The 18,482-nt window shown below is 35.9% G+C and overlaps 4 protein-coding genes across 6 annotated transcripts; 2 read left to right on the top strand and 2 right to left on the bottom strand.

Moving 5' to 3' along the window:
* Positions 1-407: 407 nt before the first annotated feature.
* Positions 408-3,578, top strand: LOC145052143 (magnesium transporter MRS2-1-like). Of its 3 annotated transcripts, none has more exons than XM_078999952.1 (7): positions 408-513; positions 648-727; positions 1,419-2,013; positions 2,136-2,264; positions 2,408-2,761; positions 3,010-3,057; positions 3,138-3,578. In XM_078999952.1, the coding sequence occupies exons 3-7, from the start codon at positions 1,432-1,434 to the stop codon at positions 3,366-3,368; spliced, it is 1,344 nt and encodes a 447-aa protein (XP_078856078.1). In that variant the 5' UTR covers positions 408-513; positions 648-727; positions 1,419-1,431; the 3' UTR covers positions 3,369-3,578. The 3 variants fall into 3 exon arrangements, with proteins under 3 accessions (XP_078856078.1, XP_078856077.1, XP_078856079.1); XM_078999951.1 differs by having other exon boundaries at positions 431-579; XM_078999953.1 differs by having other exon boundaries at positions 437-555.
* Positions 3,579-3,784: 206 nt separating this feature from the next.
* On the bottom strand, positions 3,785-5,349 carry LOC145052144 (uncharacterized). Its single transcript, XM_078999954.1, has 2 exons — positions 5,086-5,349; positions 3,785-4,034 (listed from the first exon to the last, which is right to left on the bottom strand). The coding sequence occupies exons 1-2, from the start codon at positions 5,222-5,224 to the stop codon at positions 3,949-3,951; spliced, it is 225 nt and encodes a 74-aa protein (XP_078856080.1). The 5' UTR covers positions 5,225-5,349; the 3' UTR covers positions 3,785-3,948.
* A 5,490-nt stretch (positions 5,350-10,839) lies between these two features.
* On the top strand, positions 10,840-11,997 carry PLMT (phospholipid N-methyltransferase). The gene is made up of 2 exons (XM_078999950.1): positions 10,840-11,149; positions 11,528-11,997. Exons 1-2 carry the CDS (start codon positions 10,905-10,907, stop codon positions 11,775-11,777), a joined length of 495 nt encoding a protein of 164 aa, XP_078856076.1. The 5' UTR covers positions 10,840-10,904; the 3' UTR covers positions 11,778-11,997.
* A 398-nt stretch (positions 11,998-12,395) lies between these two features.
* On the bottom strand, positions 12,396-15,010 carry PNSB1 (NDH-dependent cyclic electron flow 1). The gene is made up of 6 exons (XM_078999949.1): positions 14,277-15,010; positions 14,014-14,204; positions 13,647-13,904; positions 13,431-13,536; positions 12,911-12,996; positions 12,396-12,804 (listed from the first exon to the last, which is right to left on the bottom strand). The coding sequence occupies exons 1-6, from the start codon at positions 14,865-14,867 to the stop codon at positions 12,639-12,641; spliced, it is 1,398 nt and encodes a 465-aa protein (XP_078856075.1). The 5' UTR covers positions 14,868-15,010; the 3' UTR covers positions 12,396-12,638.
* Between the last annotated feature and the right edge of the window lie 3,472 nt (positions 15,011-18,482).

Raw genomic sequence — 18,482 nt, 5'->3', positions numbered from 1 at the left:
TAAATTGTTAATCGTATAATTGTTTCTAAAAAATAACCTGCATATAAACCTTTTCTAGTAAACTATGGGGTCAGTTTTTGTAATTTATTTTTTATATGAAGACCAAATCTGTCAATATACGAAAGTTTTAATTATATGAACCATTTCTATAAAATAAATCTGCATAACAACATTTGTTGTAAATTACAGAAACAGTTTTATTATTTTTTTTCAATATAAATACTGAAACTGCTGAGATATCGAAGTTTTGTACCAAGTATCACCCTAAAATATAAATTTCTCAATTGAAATTAATATATGTATATAATAATATAAGAATGAAAAAGAAAAATAAATATTTTTTAATAGATTTCAAGCCGATCGAAAGACCCACCGTTTGTTTTGGATGGGCCCGGGTTTTCTCATTGGAGTTCGAACTTGAAGAATATGACTCCAAATTTGATTGCGTCAGATTCCAACCGAGCAACGGCAACCACGTGTGTCGTATGCATTTTATGCAAATCATAGACGGCGGTACACCTCGTCACTTCTCAATTTCTCATTCATCACGAAGATGTAGACAATTCATGCATCTATAAGGTTATATACGCTTCCGAATTCTAATTGAATTGTTTGATTCTAAATTTTCCATATGTTGTTTGTCGCAGGTTATTTGATCGCGTCTTGAACTGTTGCAATTCAATTTTGGTTGAGTGAAACCCTAATTCTTCGAAATCGGATGAAGGAAGTAAGTGATTCTTCATATAATTCACTGATTGTGTCCCGAGACTGTAATCGCGTGAATTAATAAGTAAAGTTGATGGAAGATGAGCCCAACCCTCAAAAAAATCGATTTTGTGCAAATTTAACGATAGTGTCTGAGGAGTGTGCTATGTTTACATTACAATCACTAGTATTTGTCGGTAGAGTTTGTAATCCTCTTGATCGTTTCTGACTTGCTATTTGCAAATGAAGTAATCAGGTGCATAATCATGTTTGACTAGACAACAATAATCTGTTAAAAGGAAGCTTTAATGCCCATAGACCATCGTCATTCCAACACATAAAGTTTTTAATACCTAAATATTGTCGTAGTTCATTGATAGAATTGTAGAAATTTAGGCAATAATAGCCATCTTTTGCTACATTACAACACAGATACTTCCCACCAGTTCTGAGATTATCACACTAGACTGAATCGTCTTAGGTTTTATGTAATTTGTTTCTTTTGGAAGGACCTAAATTTAGAGGTCTACTTGTTGTTTGGTGTCAAAAAAGCTAATAATATATTGTATTTGGAACTTTGCACGAATATGTAATGTGCATATCAAATAACTAGGTAGAATGAAAAGCAAATTTGCATATGAAAAAACCGTAATCAATTGAATTGAGATTATTATGAAAGTTTGTTTTAAGTATATCGATACATGTATCTGCAGTTAGAGGTCTCTAATGGAAGACCTAAAAGAACGTCTCCTCCCATCAAAACCCGCATCTGGTATAAACCCTAGAGATGCATCTTACAGGCGGCAGCCCTTTCAAGGAGTAGATGTTCTGGGCCTAAAAAAGCGTGGGCAAGGGCTTCGATCATGGATCCGTGTTGATGCTGCATCTGGTGAAGCCCAAGTTATTGAAGTTGACAAATTTACCATGATGCGTCGCTGTGATCTTCCTGCACGTGATCTTCGTCTTCTTGATCCATTATTCGTGTACCCCTCAACAATTCTTGGGAGAGAGAAGGCAATAGTTGTGAATTTGGAGCAGATTCGGTGTATTATAACATCGGATGAAGTTCTTCTTTTGAATTCACTCGACAGTTATGTGTTACAGTATGTGGTGGAGTTACAACGAAGGTTAAAAGCTGCAGGGGATGCAGGTGATGTTTGGCAATCAGAAAGCTCTGATTTTAGCAGATGGAAAGGAGTCAGGACTTTTCGGGATATGTTTGGAAGCCCTTCACCCGATTATCTGCCCTTTGAGTTCAAGGCTTTAGAAGTTGCTCTTGAGGCTGCTTGTACATTTCTGGACACTCAGGTTTTGTTTAATTGCTCTTACTTTCTATTTATTAGGATTTAATGATGACTAAATTGTGATCGATCTGACCCTACATCATTTGCTTCTTTATAATAAAAAAAAATGTTGTTTAATTTGATCAGGCATCAGAATTAGAAATTGAAGCATATCCGTTGCTTGATGAACTTACATCAAAGATCAGTACTTCGAATTTGGAGCGTGTTCGTAGACTGAAAAGCAGACTAGTTGCTTTGACTCGGAGGGTTCAGAAGGTCTTATAATATCCTCCATCTCTTCATGCTTTATTAAATTTTTTACACATGCAAAATTTATAGAGCACATTACAAGATTGGTCTTTGAGTTTCTTGATATTTTATAATTTTCATTTTGGTCCGGATTGTTTATTTTCCTATAGGTAAGAGATGAAATAGAGCAACTGATGGATGATGATGGAGATATGGCTGAAATGTATTTGACTGAAAAGAAAGGGGGAAATGAGTCATTATTCTACAGTGGTGGTGGAGATGGATCTATGGCGGGATACAGATCAACAGATGGAACGCAGTCTGTTTCTGCTCCTGTGTCTCCAGTTTCTTCACCAAGAGATGGAAATGGGAAAAGGCTTGAAAAGAATCTAAGCCTTGCAAGGAGCAGCAGGCATGATAGCATAAGGAGTTCAGATACTGCAACTGGAAATATTGATGAGCTGGAGATGCTTCTTGAAGCTTATTTTATTGTCACTGATAGCACTCTCAATAAGCTCACATCGGTATCTTCTTTGTTTCTACTTTATTTATATCAACTCATAACTATATTACAGTTTTGGTCCCCTAGCCCTAGCCCTAGCCCTAGCGAGTATACCTGATTCTTCTCTTGAGATAGAGCAGCTGAGGGACCAAAATTGTAATTTACTCTGTCTGTTGTAATATTGGGTTGTGTCTAGTGGATTTGTGTTTTGATTTAGTTAAAACGTTTATTGATGGTTTCCTTTTGGTGTTGTGGGTGTAAATGTAATAGCTGAAGGAATACATTGATGATACTGAAGACTTCATCAATATTCAATTGGTATGTATGCTACTGTTTGTATTGAAAAGAAAAGTAACATGACGAATGTGGATATATAAATTAAATGCACTGCACTGCAGGATAATGTTCGGAACCAGCTGATACAGTTTGAGTTGTTGCTGACAACAGCGACGTTTATTGTGGCGATATTTGGGGTGGTGGCTGGGATTTTTGGGATGAATTTTGAGATCGGGTTGTTTACTAGCCAGTCTGCATTTAAATGGGTACTGCTTGTTACAGGGATTTTTGGACTCTTTTTGTTTGCTTCCTTTCTCTGGTTTTTCAAGTACAGAAGACTCATGCCATTGTAGTACATCCTTCAATGGCATTGGATAGCAGGAGTCTTATTATTTCTTCAATGCAAATGAAAAAACACCCTATGGAGATTATTTGATAAAAGGGTTGAATCTGAATGAAACCTTCCCTCCCCTCATTTCCTTTTTACTTTTTGTAATTACTTTATGGATGTTTAAAATTATGCAAACTCACATAATTAAGTTCAGTGACAACCTTAGATTTTACCATTCTTACCAAAAATACTCTCATTATATTATATATATGAACACAGATACTATTTAAATATAAATAAAATCAATAGAACCAAAACTATTTAAATATAAATAAACCTTTTTTTTTTTAACAATTATCATCCATTTATGTTCTAGTTCCTTTCTTCTTTTGACATAAAGCATTCTGCCAACTAAATGCCCCTTCAAAACGTCGTCAATTTAAAGATATAATAACTTGATCTGCCAATTATTTCTATCTTTCAAAATCCAAATACAAAACACAAGAAATCATTCACTTAACAAAATAATGAAAAAAACCAAAAGCAGTACTAGGTTGCCCGAGTATTCTATAAAAGAAAACACCATGGTATATGTTTATCATTTATTTTGATGGTGCAGAATGTAGACGTGCATTTCGAGCTCTATCAGCTTTCTCCAAGTAGTCTTGATGGGATTGATGTTTTGTACCTTTAATTAAACAACAAACATCATCGGTTAGATCTCCAAAAAAAATTAATCAGCAAATATGTAAAAATTAGGACTTTATAGTGACTTTTTAGTTTTTAGTTAAGTTGTCCTTTATGCATCAAGTCAAAAAAATAATAATAATAATAATACCGGATTAAGTTTTGTCCCCATTAAAGTCCCACTAAGGGGATGTTTTGTTTAGAATCATTGGGGTTAATGGGTTAAGCACTTAATGTCGACAGCTATACATGGCTAATTCTTTTCTACTTGATCTAGACATAATGACTTATTGAGTTAACTCAAAAAACCTGAGCTAATGTATTAAGACACCTACTCTTTACATATTTGCCTTTTCTTTTCCTCCTAACTCATCTCACATTAAAAGCTTGATTAATATTGTGAAATTTGCTTTTGGGAATATAAGGGGAAAATGTTCATTTACTCACACTCAACCACTTTATTCAGTCTAGAAAAGAATAAAACCTTATGCATACAACACTTTGTCACAACATGCAACAAAACTCTTCCCAACATTAACCTAACTTGACTATTCTTTTAACCTTACAGATAATCCAATAAGATGGTGCCTGGATACATTATATAATGCTGAATAATCACATATAATAAACGCTTGCATGAGGCAGTGTATGAGTTGCTTATGCTACTTGAAGATGTAATAATCACCTTTGGTAACAAGTGCAAACTGATTATGTGACCCTTAATAACCTTATGATACCCAAACAATGAAATCCAATTATTGAATAACCACTTCCAAATTTGAAGTCCACACACGCCCTAGAATTAGAAATCCATTATATGACCCTTAATAACCTTACCCTTACTATTGCTAATCTTTACTAATATCTAACCCTGATCATGGGAGGCATTTTTTTGCATCTTGGTGTATAATTTATGCTAGCAAAAACAGAAAAGATAAATCGACTGATCCTAGATGCAATCAATCAAAGCGTGAATAAAAACCCTAATGTTGAGATTAAAAAGATGCAATCTAAGTGACCAGTAACGACGAATTGATGGATAGAGAGAGTACCTCGGTTCATGAGGTACCATGGAACGCCAAAGAGGACGCCGATGATGGCCATGCCGGCCGCGACATGCTTCTTTTCACCACTGTAAAGGTAGTGCTCCATTTTTGCCCTAAATCCTCCATGATTCGCCTGGCTTCCCATTTCTGATTTCCCCTCCACGGCCTAAACCCTCTGGTTTCTTTCCCACTGCCTTTTTCGTGCGAAGCAAATAAACCCTTCCGTTTACTTCTATGATCCGATATAGTTAACAAATGAGGAATCATCGGGTCAATAACGATGGACCAAACAATAAAAAGGGTAAATTACACAAATGGTCTATCTGGTTTGGTGGTAATGTGTGATTTCTAATTTCCCTGTATTGTTTCCTCTTATTTCACCGATTATTTTACATTTTTACTCTTAATGTTATTTTTAATTTCTTTTATAATTCAATTTTAATTATTATATAAATTAAAACATTAAATAAACTTACCCCACCCCTAATTAGAAGCCACCCCCACACTCTTCTTTTAACCTTTCTCGTATTTGTGTTTCCTCCTCCCTGAAAACAATCTCTGGTCTCCTACACCCCCACCCTACCTATCGTCCGAGTTAAAGTTAATACATCTCTACCAGGTAGTCGAACCCTAGCCCTTATCCCTTCCCACTTCCACCCCCCAATGGTGTCGTCGGAAAAAAAAAAATCATTGACGACGGCTATGGAATCACAAACCATATCCACAGCTGGTTGCGTTTGGTGGTCAGAGCGTCGTTGGCATCTGTAGAAAGAAAAAGTGTGTAACATTCGGATCCTTGAGGTATGAAAATGTAAAGTAAATATGAGTTTTGGGAGGGTCACGACGTGAAGGAAGCACTGTCATGTCGTGACATGACCGCATTCTTCGGGATGAATCATTTATGTGCCACGACGTGACACTCTATGGGCCACGACGTGACACCTACTAAGATGTAAAAACCTAATTTTAGACTTAGACCCTATTTAAAGGAAGTGAGGGGCTATGGTTTCCTTCACCCTCATCATCCATCACCTTCAAACGACCCTTTTGTCAAACCCTAGCTCTCTTGAAGCTTTTGAGCTCATTTTTGCAAGCTTTGGTGGTTTTGAAGGAAGGAGAAGAAGTTTTGGTGCCTAGATCCTCCAAGCAATCCCTCATCATCGTTGTATGTGGCTTCTGGACTTTTTGTAAGTTCGCAAACTCTCATCTTTTTGTCGTATGCCTCTTAGATCTAAGTTTTATGCCATATCTTGACCCACTTGCGAAGATGGGATGAGTACAAAAGATAAAGTTTGCAACTTTAAGACCCCTCTGAGTCCCAAGAGCTTTATATCTCATAGATCTAGGATGTGGTTGTGATTTGGGGACCTTGAATGAATTTTTTTTGTTATATTGCATCTTTTGACCTAGGTTTGGGAAAGGACATGCATGGGGCATGCATGTCCATAAAGTTTATATTTTTAGGGATCATTAGGTCCCTAAAACCCTTCTAGAAATTTTGAATTGAAGACTTTATGAATTAAGTGCTTAATGGTTGATTCAATGCATTAGAGTTTCCATTAGGGACCTTAGACTTAAGATATTGGCTTAGAGGGATTTCTTGATGGATAAAGTTGGAAACTTTATCCATTAAGATCTTGGGAAGAATCAGATATGAGCTTTGGAGCTCATGGAATCGATGGAAAATGGTTAAATCCATTAAGCTAAGATAACCAGTTTTCATGATGTGACATCCATGTTGTCACGACGTGACAACTGGGGTTTTCCTTAATCAACTTAGACTGATTTCGTCATGACTTGATGACCTATACATCACGACGTGACGATGGTTTGGATCGAGATTGAGTTGAGTTGGCTAAGTTGAATCGTGACTGAGTGGGAAGGGGTTGAGTTTGTTTACCACAATGTGGCCATGAGTTGGTCACGACGTGAGGATCAGCTAATGAAAGTGTTTGTTGGGTTAGGTGTCTAAGCTATTAACTAGATTATTATAAACTTAAATTATTAGCAAAGTCTTTTCGGGTTGCCCTCAAACCTAGTAATTGACTGGAACGTTTTTTAGAAAGAAATGATGATTTGTTAATTTATTATATAATTAATAAATTAATTAGAAATCAAAATAAATAATTCATTAATATGTTTTGAAAAAAAAATATTAATTAGAAATTATATTATTTAATTAAGAATTAATAAGAAACTAACTGGAATTAATTGGATTAATTAAAAATAGAATGACTAAAAGTGTCAATGTCCAAAAGTTGAACATTGACTGATTCTAGAACCTCCCTAGGAGAGGGGACAGTTCTAGAGGGGTTTATGGAGTGTAACCCCCAAATTCTGGTATGTTATTTAAATAATTATTTTTTCAAGTTTTCGGAAGGAACTCGACGAGTTAGTAGCCAGACTCGTCGAGTTGAGTCGGGACTTTGAGCACGTGTAAGTTGGCAACTCGACGAGTCCATATTCCGGACTCGGCAAGTCCGCCAGTCCGGATGAAACCCTAATTTCAAGGGTTTGCACCCTATTTAAACAACTTTTGGGGCCTCAAGTCAGCCCTTATCACCCCTCAGAGCACCATACTTGAAACCTTAGAACCCTTTTAGCATTTTGTGTGATTTGGTGGGTTTCTTTGAAGATTTTGAGAGAAGAAGGAAGGTAGATCAAGAGGAGAAGAAGGGGATCCAGGATCTTTGTGGTATTTCAGAGAATAGTGAGGTATAACTCATCACTTTTCTGTTTTCATGCTTTAATTCCCTTTGGAAAGCCATTAAAGCTATTCTTGAACCATTTCTTGGCTTGGTAATAGTTTAGAGGACTCATTGTGATGAATAGACTTCGGATCTAGCTAGGTTTGAGTTCCAGAAGCTTAGATCTAGTACCTTTATGGAGCCATTTTGCATGAAAGCTCTAGATCTACTCTTATAGTGTGTTTTGAACCCTAAAACCTTCATTTGATGTTATTTACACGTAAACTTGGAAACTTTACGTGTTAATCAAGCCCCAAGAACCCAGATCTATGAATGGAATGGACTGGTTTCAAGCAGAATCGAGTATATAGTGTTTGCATGCATGCGACTCGGCGAGTCGTTCTTCAGACTCGGTGAGTCGAGTCGCGAGTCCCCTGTTTTCCCCGTTTCGAGTTATGCCGAGTGGAACCAGTGAGTGAGAGAAGGACTCGGTAAGCTAGAGGGTTAAACTCATTCGTGGAAGAACTCGGCGAGTCAATGCCCTGACTCGGCGAGTCCAAGACAATCTTCATGCCTCAAGAACAGACTCGACGAGTTGTTCATATAACTCGGCGAGTCACAGCTAGTGTGTTCATCTGATGAAGGAGAACTCGACGAGTTGTTCATATAACTCGGCGAGTCGGATGCAGATTGTCGGAGTGTTAGTAACAAAGAGGAACTCGCCGAGTTTGTGCCAAAACTCGACGAGTAGTAGCGAGTAGAAGCATAAAGTGAGAGTAACGACTCGACGAGTTGGTGACCCAACTCGACGAGTCAGGTCAACTGAATGTTGACTTTGATCGAAAGGTTGACTTTGGCCAGGGGTAAGATAGTTATTGTACCCTCAGTGTTATTATCAGTGTTTGATTGATGGTACTTATGGAAATTGTAGCCGGGGTGAAACCGGAGCAGCAGCAGACAGATTCCGGAGCAGTTCCTCCAGCAGCTAGATTACGAGGTGAGTTTCCTTCCAGTAGGAACGGGTCTACGGCCACACCCGTTTAGTTAGCAGTAGTTTCCGGACTTCGGTCTGATGCAGTAGTTAGTATGTTTGATGCCTTCGTGGCACAGACAGGATTTATGTGTTGGGTGTTCCGAGCTACGGTCTGATGCAGTATGCAGTTATGTGCTAGTTGATATGTTTATGATATGCTATGATATGTCAGTTTCCGGACTTCGGTCCGATGTAGAGGGCAAGGCCCTGGTTAGTTTCGGACTTCGGTCCGATGTAGTCAGTTCCGGACTTCGGTCCGATGCAGGGGATGCGGTCCCAGTCAGTTCCTGACTTCGATTCGATGCAGTTTCCGGGCTTCGGTCCGATGCAGAGGGCAAGGCCCTGGATAGTTTCGGACTTCGATCCGATGCAGTTTCCGAACTTCGGTCTGATGTAGTGGGCAAGGGCCCAGTATGTGTTATATGTTATTGTATGGTATGTGGTAGTTTGGGGGAGCTCACTAAGCTTTGTGCTTACAGTTTCAGTTTTGGTTTCAGGTACTTCCGCAAGTAAAGAGAAGAGCTCGGGATGATGGCATTGCACACACCACAGCTTCAGTCTTATTCCTGGGAGTTTGTTGATTCATAGTTTGATTTGATACAAATGTTCATGACATCTTATTATGAGTTGAGATATTAACACATGGTTTTTATGATGTGACGATCGGTACAAGATTTTTATTATTATTATTATTAAAACAAAAAAATTTGGGTCGTATTTTTGGTTGTTACTTGGAGCTTTTCTAGGAGTTCTAAGAAGCTTAAGGTTATTTGAGGGGAAAAGAAAAGCTTAGGGTTGCTTGGGGGGAAAGCTTAGGTAATAAATTTTTTAGAATTTTTTTAGGAAAAGAAGGTAACAAACTTTCCACTTGGTTCACATTTAGTCACTGATTTTTTTTCGTGTGTGATTCACCCCGAAATTATTTGAAATTATTCACATTTTAAATAATTCATGGGTAAATCAAGCACGAAAAAAAGTTCAATGACTAAATATGAACTAATTGAAAGTTTGTTACCCTTTCAAGTCATTATCCTTTTTTAAATCACCCCTTATTTTATTTTTCTTATTGGTAGCAATTACTTTGATTAATAATTTTGATTTCAGTCACTATGATTTGTTTTATGTTGTGTTTGTAAGGAATATTACAGAACATAATGCATATCACATAACCATGTTTTAGTTCATTACTTTAATCCTAGTCAATGAGATAAACTTTTAACTAGAGTTTCTTTATTTACGTATGAGTGAAATACCAACCCACAAAGAAGAAATAAATCAGTAGAGTTCCACAAAGGCAAAAGGACACATATAAGAGCAATAAAACGAAAAGTAGACTGAAAATCAAAAGGAGCATAGTGAGCATGTACATATAGAACTAACATACAAATAGAAAAAGTAGATCAAGTAATAACTATGAAGAAAAGTATCGTCAAAACAAGTTGAAAGTAAAAACAGTGAAAACTAGGCAAAATGCACAAATAATATAAAGGCAACTAGCACCTAGACTACTCATGTACTACTCCACAACATTGAACTTATGCATCAACACTCTTTAATCAAAACTTGTGTGCTTGTAAAGAGAAAAACCTCATTCAAAGTTAACATTACATTATCTTCACACTTCTTTATCATATGTTCTCTCTTCCTCGCACAATCTACAACAACTTGCACCATTTGGATTGAAAACCATTGTCTGTCCTAAGTATATGTCTAAAACCACCACAATCTTTGTTTGTTTAATTTCTATGTGATTAAAGTCACTTCTATTGTATTTGTAACTTAAAAGTATATCACACGATTGCTATAACATCCTTATTTTTGTGACCTTCATATTTAGTTTGTGCTCATTCTTAATAATATTTAGACATATAAAAATAAAATATGGCTTGAAAAGATAACAAACTTTAATTTTGTTCACATTTAGTTAATAAGTAAAATATGAATAATTTCAAATAATTTAGGATTAAAAAAAATGAATTTAGTGACTCAAATAAACAGAGTTTGTTATATCATTATCGCAAGATATAAAAGGGGTTTTGCATTGCAAACTGCAAAACGATATTCAAAGTTGAAACGCTCAGTTGAGAGCAACTCGATTTTAGGGGATGGGGATATTGGCATGCTTCGGAGTTATGGTGCCCTTTCCGTTCTACTATTGGCTATGGAATCACCCACAAACATGGGTGAATCTCTGCGGAAAAGGTCGAGACCCTTCCAAAATCATGGCTATGGTTTCTCATTTTCTCAAGCTGGTTCAGTTCGCGTCGCTCTTCTCCGTTTCAACCTTCTCATGGCCTCCTCCTCTCTACTTCTGGCCCCTCTTCTTACTCGGCCAGTTTCTTAACTTCAGGTCGGTACACTTATGCTCTGAACCTCTAGCTAATACGAAATAGCAGTTAGGGTGAAGTTTTGGGATGATTTTTGACTTTATTGGTAATGAAATTGCAACTTAGGTTTAGTTTAGGGTTTGCTAAGATCTTATCGACGCTCTACAATTGATGATTATAAGACTTCTACAATAACGTTTGTGTGCATAAGCAATGTGTTCATTGTAAGACAAACATGAGTGTGAATGTGATTCTTTTCATAACAAAGTTTAACATTGATTCATGATTCATGGTTCATGATTCATCCAAGTGCAACTGTGTTATCATTTAATTTAATATTTGAAACATCAACTGATTACTCGGATTCTAAGGTCTTTTTTCGGATGATGAATTAATTACAGGGTATATCAGTTGCTTGGTGAGTCAGGCACTTACTATGGTGTACGCTTTGGGAAGAATATACCTTGGGTCACTGAATTCCCTTTTGGGACAATAAATGATCCTCAGTATGTAGGTAGCATTATGAGCCTTGTAGCTTGCATACCATGGGTTCCCTTCTTGTATATCTTCCTCTGGGTTTTAGGCTACATTTTCATGATCCATGTTGAATCAAAGGAGGATCCAGCTTCTCGTGCCAACCCACTTTCTTGAATTTTGACCGGTCAACACCTTTCAGTTTTCTGACTGATTTCAAGAACACGGATTCAAATTTGTTATTCCAGATAGATTCATGTTTTGTTTTTCATTGTCCTCCGATTTTGATGGTGTTGTATGCATTAAATAAACTTTCTCTAGTGTTTAACTGTTTAAGTTTTGACTCATGAATGCAACTTAGAGAAATTCATGCCTTTCTCCTTTTCTTTTTTCAAAATGAGACTCTGGTATGGTCAAGGAAGTAGTACTTATCTTTATGAAGTTGAATTTGTTAGAGGTTTATATTTCATAAGGACTAAAATCTAAATGCAATAAAAAGGAATGTATGTTCGTGACTTTCTATTTTTAGCTTTTTCTCTTATAGCATTGTACTTTCATTATTTTCTTATTAAGGAATTGTACTTGGAGAAATCTGCCACATTGCTTTTTTTTTTTTTTATCTTATTAAGACACCATACTTTGAGAATCTATTCAATTATGGCATTAAAAATGGTACCCAATTATAGCTATGATAATTGCTTTGTATATGGATATGACATTGCTATGATTGGTTTGTTTTTTCAAAGTACAAAGCTAAAGTAAGAAGAAATGAAAATAGGATACATAATACACAAATGAATGAAAGGTACATTGTCATTTTTTGCATTTGACCCTATATTAAACAAACAAATCAAAGTATGTGTTCTATTCTTTTGCATCTGCCCCTCTCATAAAAACTAAGAATGAACATGTAAATTTAGTCACTACACATATGAGAAAACAGATGCTATATATGCAATTGTAGCAACAAATTTTGATATCAAATATACAGTTAAATGACAGAAGTATTTAAACAAAAGAAAAAGTATGCTGTTGATTCTAGGCAATAGCGAGTGGCATCTCAAATATCTGGGCTGCATTTTTGACAGCATTAGTGTCAATATCTACCAACTTCCCCGTCTTTGATGAAGCTACAATGCATTTATTGTCTTTTATGTTTGGAAGAAACAGTTTTGCTTTCTCTTCAGACCCAAACAATGCCACACTGCAACAGATTTAAAGTCAAAAAAGTTTGACCAGTAGTAACTCATTACCATTATTGTTCTTTGATTCATCATAAAGTTGACTTTTTTTTTAATGGAGAAACTCACCAGGGTTTTTCACGTGCGACTGCTAGTTGTATTGCTGCTGTGTTTGTAGATATAACCCCAGCAGAGTCATTAATAAAAGCAGCCAACTGCAAGAAATAGCATCTTGCATTCATATTTCCTATTACAACACTGTACTTTGAAAAATCTACCTAATTATTTATAGTAATGTCTTCTAAATACAAAGCAATTTTTAGTGTTATAATTGGATATATTTTTCAAAATATATTGTCTTAATACGAAGAAAAAAAATCAAACTAAAAGGCTGTATTTTGGATAAGAAAAAAGTTCAAATACAATCTGTTATACAAAGAAATGAGAGTAGTCAGCTATAGTAAATGAAAGTATGTTGTTATTTCTTGCATTTAGGCCTAAAATGTTGTTTGGATAAAAAAAAAAAAAAAAAAAAAAAGATTTAGTGTGACACAATCCATTAAATCAAATAGAAACAACTCCTACATCTTGTCCTGAATTTAGTGTGTATTAAGTATTAAGTCAAAAGGGTGGAGAGAGAAATTGAAACCTGTCCTGGTGTGGTGATGAATATTATATTGGCATCATCTCCTACAATTTCCTCCACATTCTCTCTTTCTTTCTCATGAGGGATGACATAGACCGGTTTGACTCCCCTATAATATATATAACAACATTACAGATCAAACAAGAAACCATCACATATATATATATATTAAAAAAAAAAAAAAAAAAAAAAAAAAAATTATGCTGACACTCTGATGACCTGATTGAATTTGTTATCTGGGCCCATATATTTAAGGGTAGTAAGCTATCGGCATCCCCCCTCGATTGCATAGAGGCTTTTGAATCGGATTGTATCCCGTGTATGACAATATATTTCCCTTTCTCAACACCAATTTTATTGTATTTGTCAGCCACTACGTCCTTCAGCTTTCTGGAAATGGATACTTTAAGTGGTGGAATTATTTGCCTCGGTACACTCCTCCCTGGCCTCGCTAACCAATCAGTCATCTGATGGTACCTGTTGGATAACAAAATTAAATAAATCCTTTATCCTATAATCAATTAATCATATATCATTGTTGGGTTGTAAAATACTACAATTTAAGTTTGGTAAGCAAGCAACTGACATGTTATATCCAGCCTCGGAGAGATTCAAGTGATCTGGTGTGAATGTTTGGGATAGAAGTAATCCAGCTCCTGCGGAATTCACATTTGGATATATGTAACTCACCCGCTCCGTAGCTGCTGACATGAACAGAAACGACGCATGTCCTAAACCTGCTAGTTTCGTTGAAAGCATCATATCATAGTACCTATTCTGCAAAACTACCACAACATATATAATCACTCGTAAAAATTATTTGTTAAATCACCATTTTGCCAATCTAACCTTGAGTAGTCCGAGTAAATCAAGGTATTCTGCAGGCTCAGGGAAATCATCTTCTGGATCAAAAACATCCGCCCATCTCACATTTTTGTTCAGCTCAAAAGCTTGTTTCCCTCTGGCCGAGCTCAGGACATCCACCTGAACACCAGGGTATCGATCCTTAATCAGTTGGATGGTTGGGAAAAACAACAGGTTTTCATAAACCCCACCAGAAATCACAACACAGCATCTCCTAACATCACCCCTTATTTTCAACCCTAACGACATAACTTCTGGCATGAACCCTGGTGGAAACTTGAGAAACCCATACGGGTTGTCTGGATTCTCGGGTGGTCTTGGGTCCTCGGATTGCTTACCCTCAGAATACTGCGATCCATACTCCATGTCCGGGTCCTCACCTGTATCGAATGGGTCCAGCCACTCGTTTTTCTTTTTTGCATTTGCTCGAACAGTTGCTGTTCGTACTGGACAATGTGGTTGACGATCTGCTGGATTGCTTAGAAAAGGAAGAGTACCGAATCGAGTGGAGGAAATTGAAGTGGGGTTTGTGAAAATTGGTGGAATGGATTTGGGTAGTAGCGAAGTGGAAGCCATTGATGAATAGTGATCAGAACTCCAAGCTTGGAGGTTGTGATTATGTCATCTGTAGATGACTGGGAAGAGAAAGCTGAGGAGGTATATTGGGATTTGAATGTGTGGAAGATGGTTGGATAAGGGGCTTGAGAGCTCTATCATTTTAGAACAGACTTAAAACAGGACAAAACGTTGCATTTAGTTGTCAAAAATAAATTTTTTTCCCTCCTTTTCTTTTTTCTCTACATATTTTCTTTTCCTTTTCTTTTCTCTACATATTTCCTTTTCCTTTTTTCTTCTTTACTTAACCCAAAGCTAGATGTTAATGTTACAAACAAAATAATAGTTAAGGTGCCTATCATCGATCACTTTAGCTTTTCATTAAAATTCATTAAATAGATACTATCTGTCTATCACCTTAAATTTTTTCCAATCAATTATGAAATGTTTTAAGATACTTATGGGTTTTAAAACATGATCATGTACATCTATGTTTTTGATGAGTTGAGAATTGTATGGCCCTGATACTTTAGATAACTTAGATATCCAAATGGAGAGAGTCGAGAATGTTCAAAAAAATCTGAAAATGTTCGAGAAATACCGAAAATATTCAAGAAAGTTTGAGAATGATTAGTTTGTTGGAAAAGTTTGAGCATTGTAGCCACATGTATTTTGTGCTAACTTGGCTAGAACCGACAGGGGGTTGACTTGGCTTGGGTTCAGTTTCAACCTATTTATTAAATGGGTTTGGAATCTCAATCTAAGCCAACACATTAAATAAAAGGGGTTGAGATTTTCAACAAAACTCAACTTATTAAATAAATGGGTTAGATGGTTTTTAAATCTGAAATCCAAATAAGATAGAAAAAGAATACACCTATTTAAAATAAGCTACAAGATCCGATAATTTTTTAAAGTTTAAAAAATACAAGCATAAATGCAAATAAATTATTTAAATAAAAACTGAGTCCAAACAATTTGATTCCAAAAGTATGTTTCTATTTAGCACAATACAAACAATTTCATTCCAAAAGTATGTTGTTATTTATCACATATATACACAACAATACTATATCAACTAACACATATGTATACACACATTTAACATGCATACACATAACTGATACACACAACACACATACATGTACTCTTGAATGGAAACAACTTAACTTGGAAACAAGTTGAAGAATTTATTAATTTATATGAAATTATCAATAAAAGCATCTTAATTTAAAGAATTTAACTTAGAAACAACTTAAATGTAATAAATCAAATGAAACAACTTAAAGAGACTACTTAAATGAGTTGGCGAGTTGAAAACATGTTGAGAATTTCAATCTAACATAACCCTTATAATTAAATGGGTCAGACGGGTTGATCCATTTAATTAAAAAAGTTGTAAATTTCAACCAAACCATTAATTTTAGACCAGGTTAAAATTTTCGCCTTAAAATTGAGTTTTGAAAATTTTAATGAGGTGCATGGTTGAATATATATATATATATATATATATATATATATATATATATATATATATATATATATATATATATATATATATATATATATATATAAATAAATTAATGTTCAGTTATATATCATCCATATAATATATAGATATGGTAATTACTCATTAGACTTCCAAAGTCTAAACCCGCTCACGAATGTAACATTCAAAATACCAAGTATAATTTTATAACATCCATAAAAAAATCATGATAAATTTAAACTTTTTAAAACCAACCCAATTCACAAATTGTTTACAACATAGTTTTCAAAAACATTTCAACATCAGAGTTTCCCAAATCATAAGTCAAAACATGAGGATGTGTACAATTACGCTTTTGCCTTCCTGCAGCCATCTGAGGTACCTGAAACATAACCTGAAATTGTAAGTCAACGCTTAGTGAGATCCCCCAAGGTACCAACACACAACCAAACAGCATATACAATAACAACATGTCGGGTCCAATCAACCATCAGGTTGGAGTATCCCGCCACCTGCTACACCTCAATTGTTGGAGCAAACTCCACCTGGAACCTGGTCGAGAAGTCATACCATGACATAGCATCAACAACATCATCACCCAACTCACAACCGACCTCTTCCCACAGATCCCAATATCCTATGCCTTGCCCTTCAATACGCAGGAAGCATATCTGACCTTCGCCTCCTCGGGGCAGAAACTCGTCATGAACACGTTGGCCATATCCGATAACCACCTCCTACTGAAAAGAAATAATACAACCATCACAGTTTCATATACACCATCACAAGGCAATGCTACAAAATAAAATACACCATTATAATAAGCATTAATAGATCCATTCTCATTATTAAAAGAATATCTAAAACCTTGTTTGTACAAACCATGAAAAGAAATAATATTCCTCGTCATTTCTGACGAGTAGCAACAATTATTTAAGTCTAAACATAATCCACTACTAAGCTTTAAAGAATAAATGTCGTCTTGGTAACAAGTGACGATCTCCTATCACCCATTATCAGGTTCATCTTCCCAAGATCCACATTCCTACTTTCTCTTAGTCCCTGCAAGTCAGAGCAAATGTGAAAACCACATCCTGTATCAAGGACCCAAGAATTAGAATGCGATGAATTTTTAGACAAAATAGTGTAAATACCGGCTGAAGTAGGCTTGATCTTGCCATCCTTGATGTCCTGCAAGTACTTGGGGCGGCTTCTCTTCCAATGCCCCTTTTCATGGCGTAGTAGAAGCACGTTGCTTCTTTTAGATATGAGGCAGGGGGAGCAGAACTGATTTTTCCTTTGGATCCACTACTAGAAGACCCATCATGAGACTTTCCCTTATAATTTTGCTTTGAGGGAGCTTTCCTCTTTTTCCCATTTCCTTGTCCAATAGCCAGGACTGGAGCAATAGTAGTAGGAGTGGATTCAACAGCCTTTCCTTTCAATCCACTTTCAGCGGTTCTCAACAAGCCTTGAAGTTTACTCAATGTAACTTCCTCTTTGCTAAGATGATATGTCATTTTGAACTAATCATAGCAAGGAGGCAATGAATGCAAGACTATGTCAATAGCCATCTCCTCATTGAGGTTCACATTCAGCTTGAGTAAACGATCCACATATCTCTGCATGTGTTGCAGGTGGGTCGTGACAGACTCTCCATCCTTCATCTTGGTGGTTATGAGTGAGCTGAGTATTTCATACCTTTCTTGATGCGCACTTTGATGGTACTTATTCATCAAGTCCTGGCACATCTCATAAGGCCAATAGTCCTTATAAAACCGTTGTAGCTCAGGATTCATAGTCGCCACCATAATGCAAGACACTTTAATAGCATCCTTGTAGTGGGCCCTATACTCAACTATTTCTTCAGGAGTAGCTTTTGATTCATCTATCTCGTTCAACTCTTTATCGAGGACATTGTAACATACACGTTCGGTTATCATGTTATGTAATTTTAAAAGTAAATAATATTATGAAATATTATATGATTTTGAGCATTGAATTCTAATAGATAGTTATTACTAGAAATGAAGTAAAACTCTATTTAGAATCACTTGGAAAATATTGGAAGTCTTATGAGATTCCAATCAAAAGTCAAATATTGAAAATTAACGAAAATATAAGTTGAAAATAAGTAAAATTATATT

Source organism: Lactuca serriola, chromosome 5, assembly GCF_051521515.1.
Source record: "Lactuca serriola cultivar US96UC23 chromosome 5, Lser_US96UC23_V15, whole genome shotgun sequence".
Taxonomy (NCBI): domain Eukaryota; kingdom Viridiplantae; phylum Streptophyta; class Magnoliopsida; order Asterales; family Asteraceae; genus Lactuca; species Lactuca serriola.
Note: the sequence above shows the minus strand (reverse complement) of the source record. Positions and strands in the feature narration are given on the sequence as shown.

Coding starts and splice junctions, on each gene's coding strand:
- LOC145052143 (XM_078999952.1), top strand. CDS start 1,432: ATGGAAGACCTAAAAGAACGTCTCCTCCCATCAAAACCCGCATCTGGT. Junction 2,265..2,407: donor TGACTCGGAGGGTTCAGAAG/GTCTTATAATAT, acceptor ATTTTCCTATAG/GTAAGAGATGAAATAGAGCA. Junction 2,762..3,009: donor CTCTCAATAAGCTCACATCG/GTATCTTCTTTG, acceptor TAAATGTAATAG/CTGAAGGAATACATTGATGA.
- LOC145052144 (XM_078999954.1), bottom strand. CDS start 5,224: ATGGGAAGCCAGGCGAATCATGGAGGATTTAGGGCAAAAATGGAGCAC. Junction 4,035..5,085: donor ATGGTACCTCATGAACCGAG/GTACTCTCTCTA, acceptor GTTTAATTAAAG/GTACAAAACATCAATCCCAT.
- PLMT (XM_078999950.1), top strand. CDS start 10,905: ATGGGGATATTGGCATGCTTCGGAGTTATGGTGCCCTTTCCGTTCTAC. Junction 11,150..11,527: donor GGCCAGTTTCTTAACTTCAG/GTCGGTACACTT, acceptor AATTAATTACAG/GGTATATCAGTTGCTTGGTG.
- PNSB1 (XM_078999949.1), bottom strand. CDS start 14,867: ATGGCTTCCACTTCGCTACTACCCAAATCCATTCCACCAATTTTCACA. Junction 13,537..13,646: donor CAGATAACAAATTCAATCAG/GTCATCAGAGTG, acceptor TATATATTATAG/GGGAGTCAAACCGGTCTATG. Junction 12,805..12,910: donor GTCGCACGTGAAAAACCCTG/GTGAGTTTCTCC, acceptor AATCTGTTGCAG/TGTGGCATTGTTTGGGTCTG.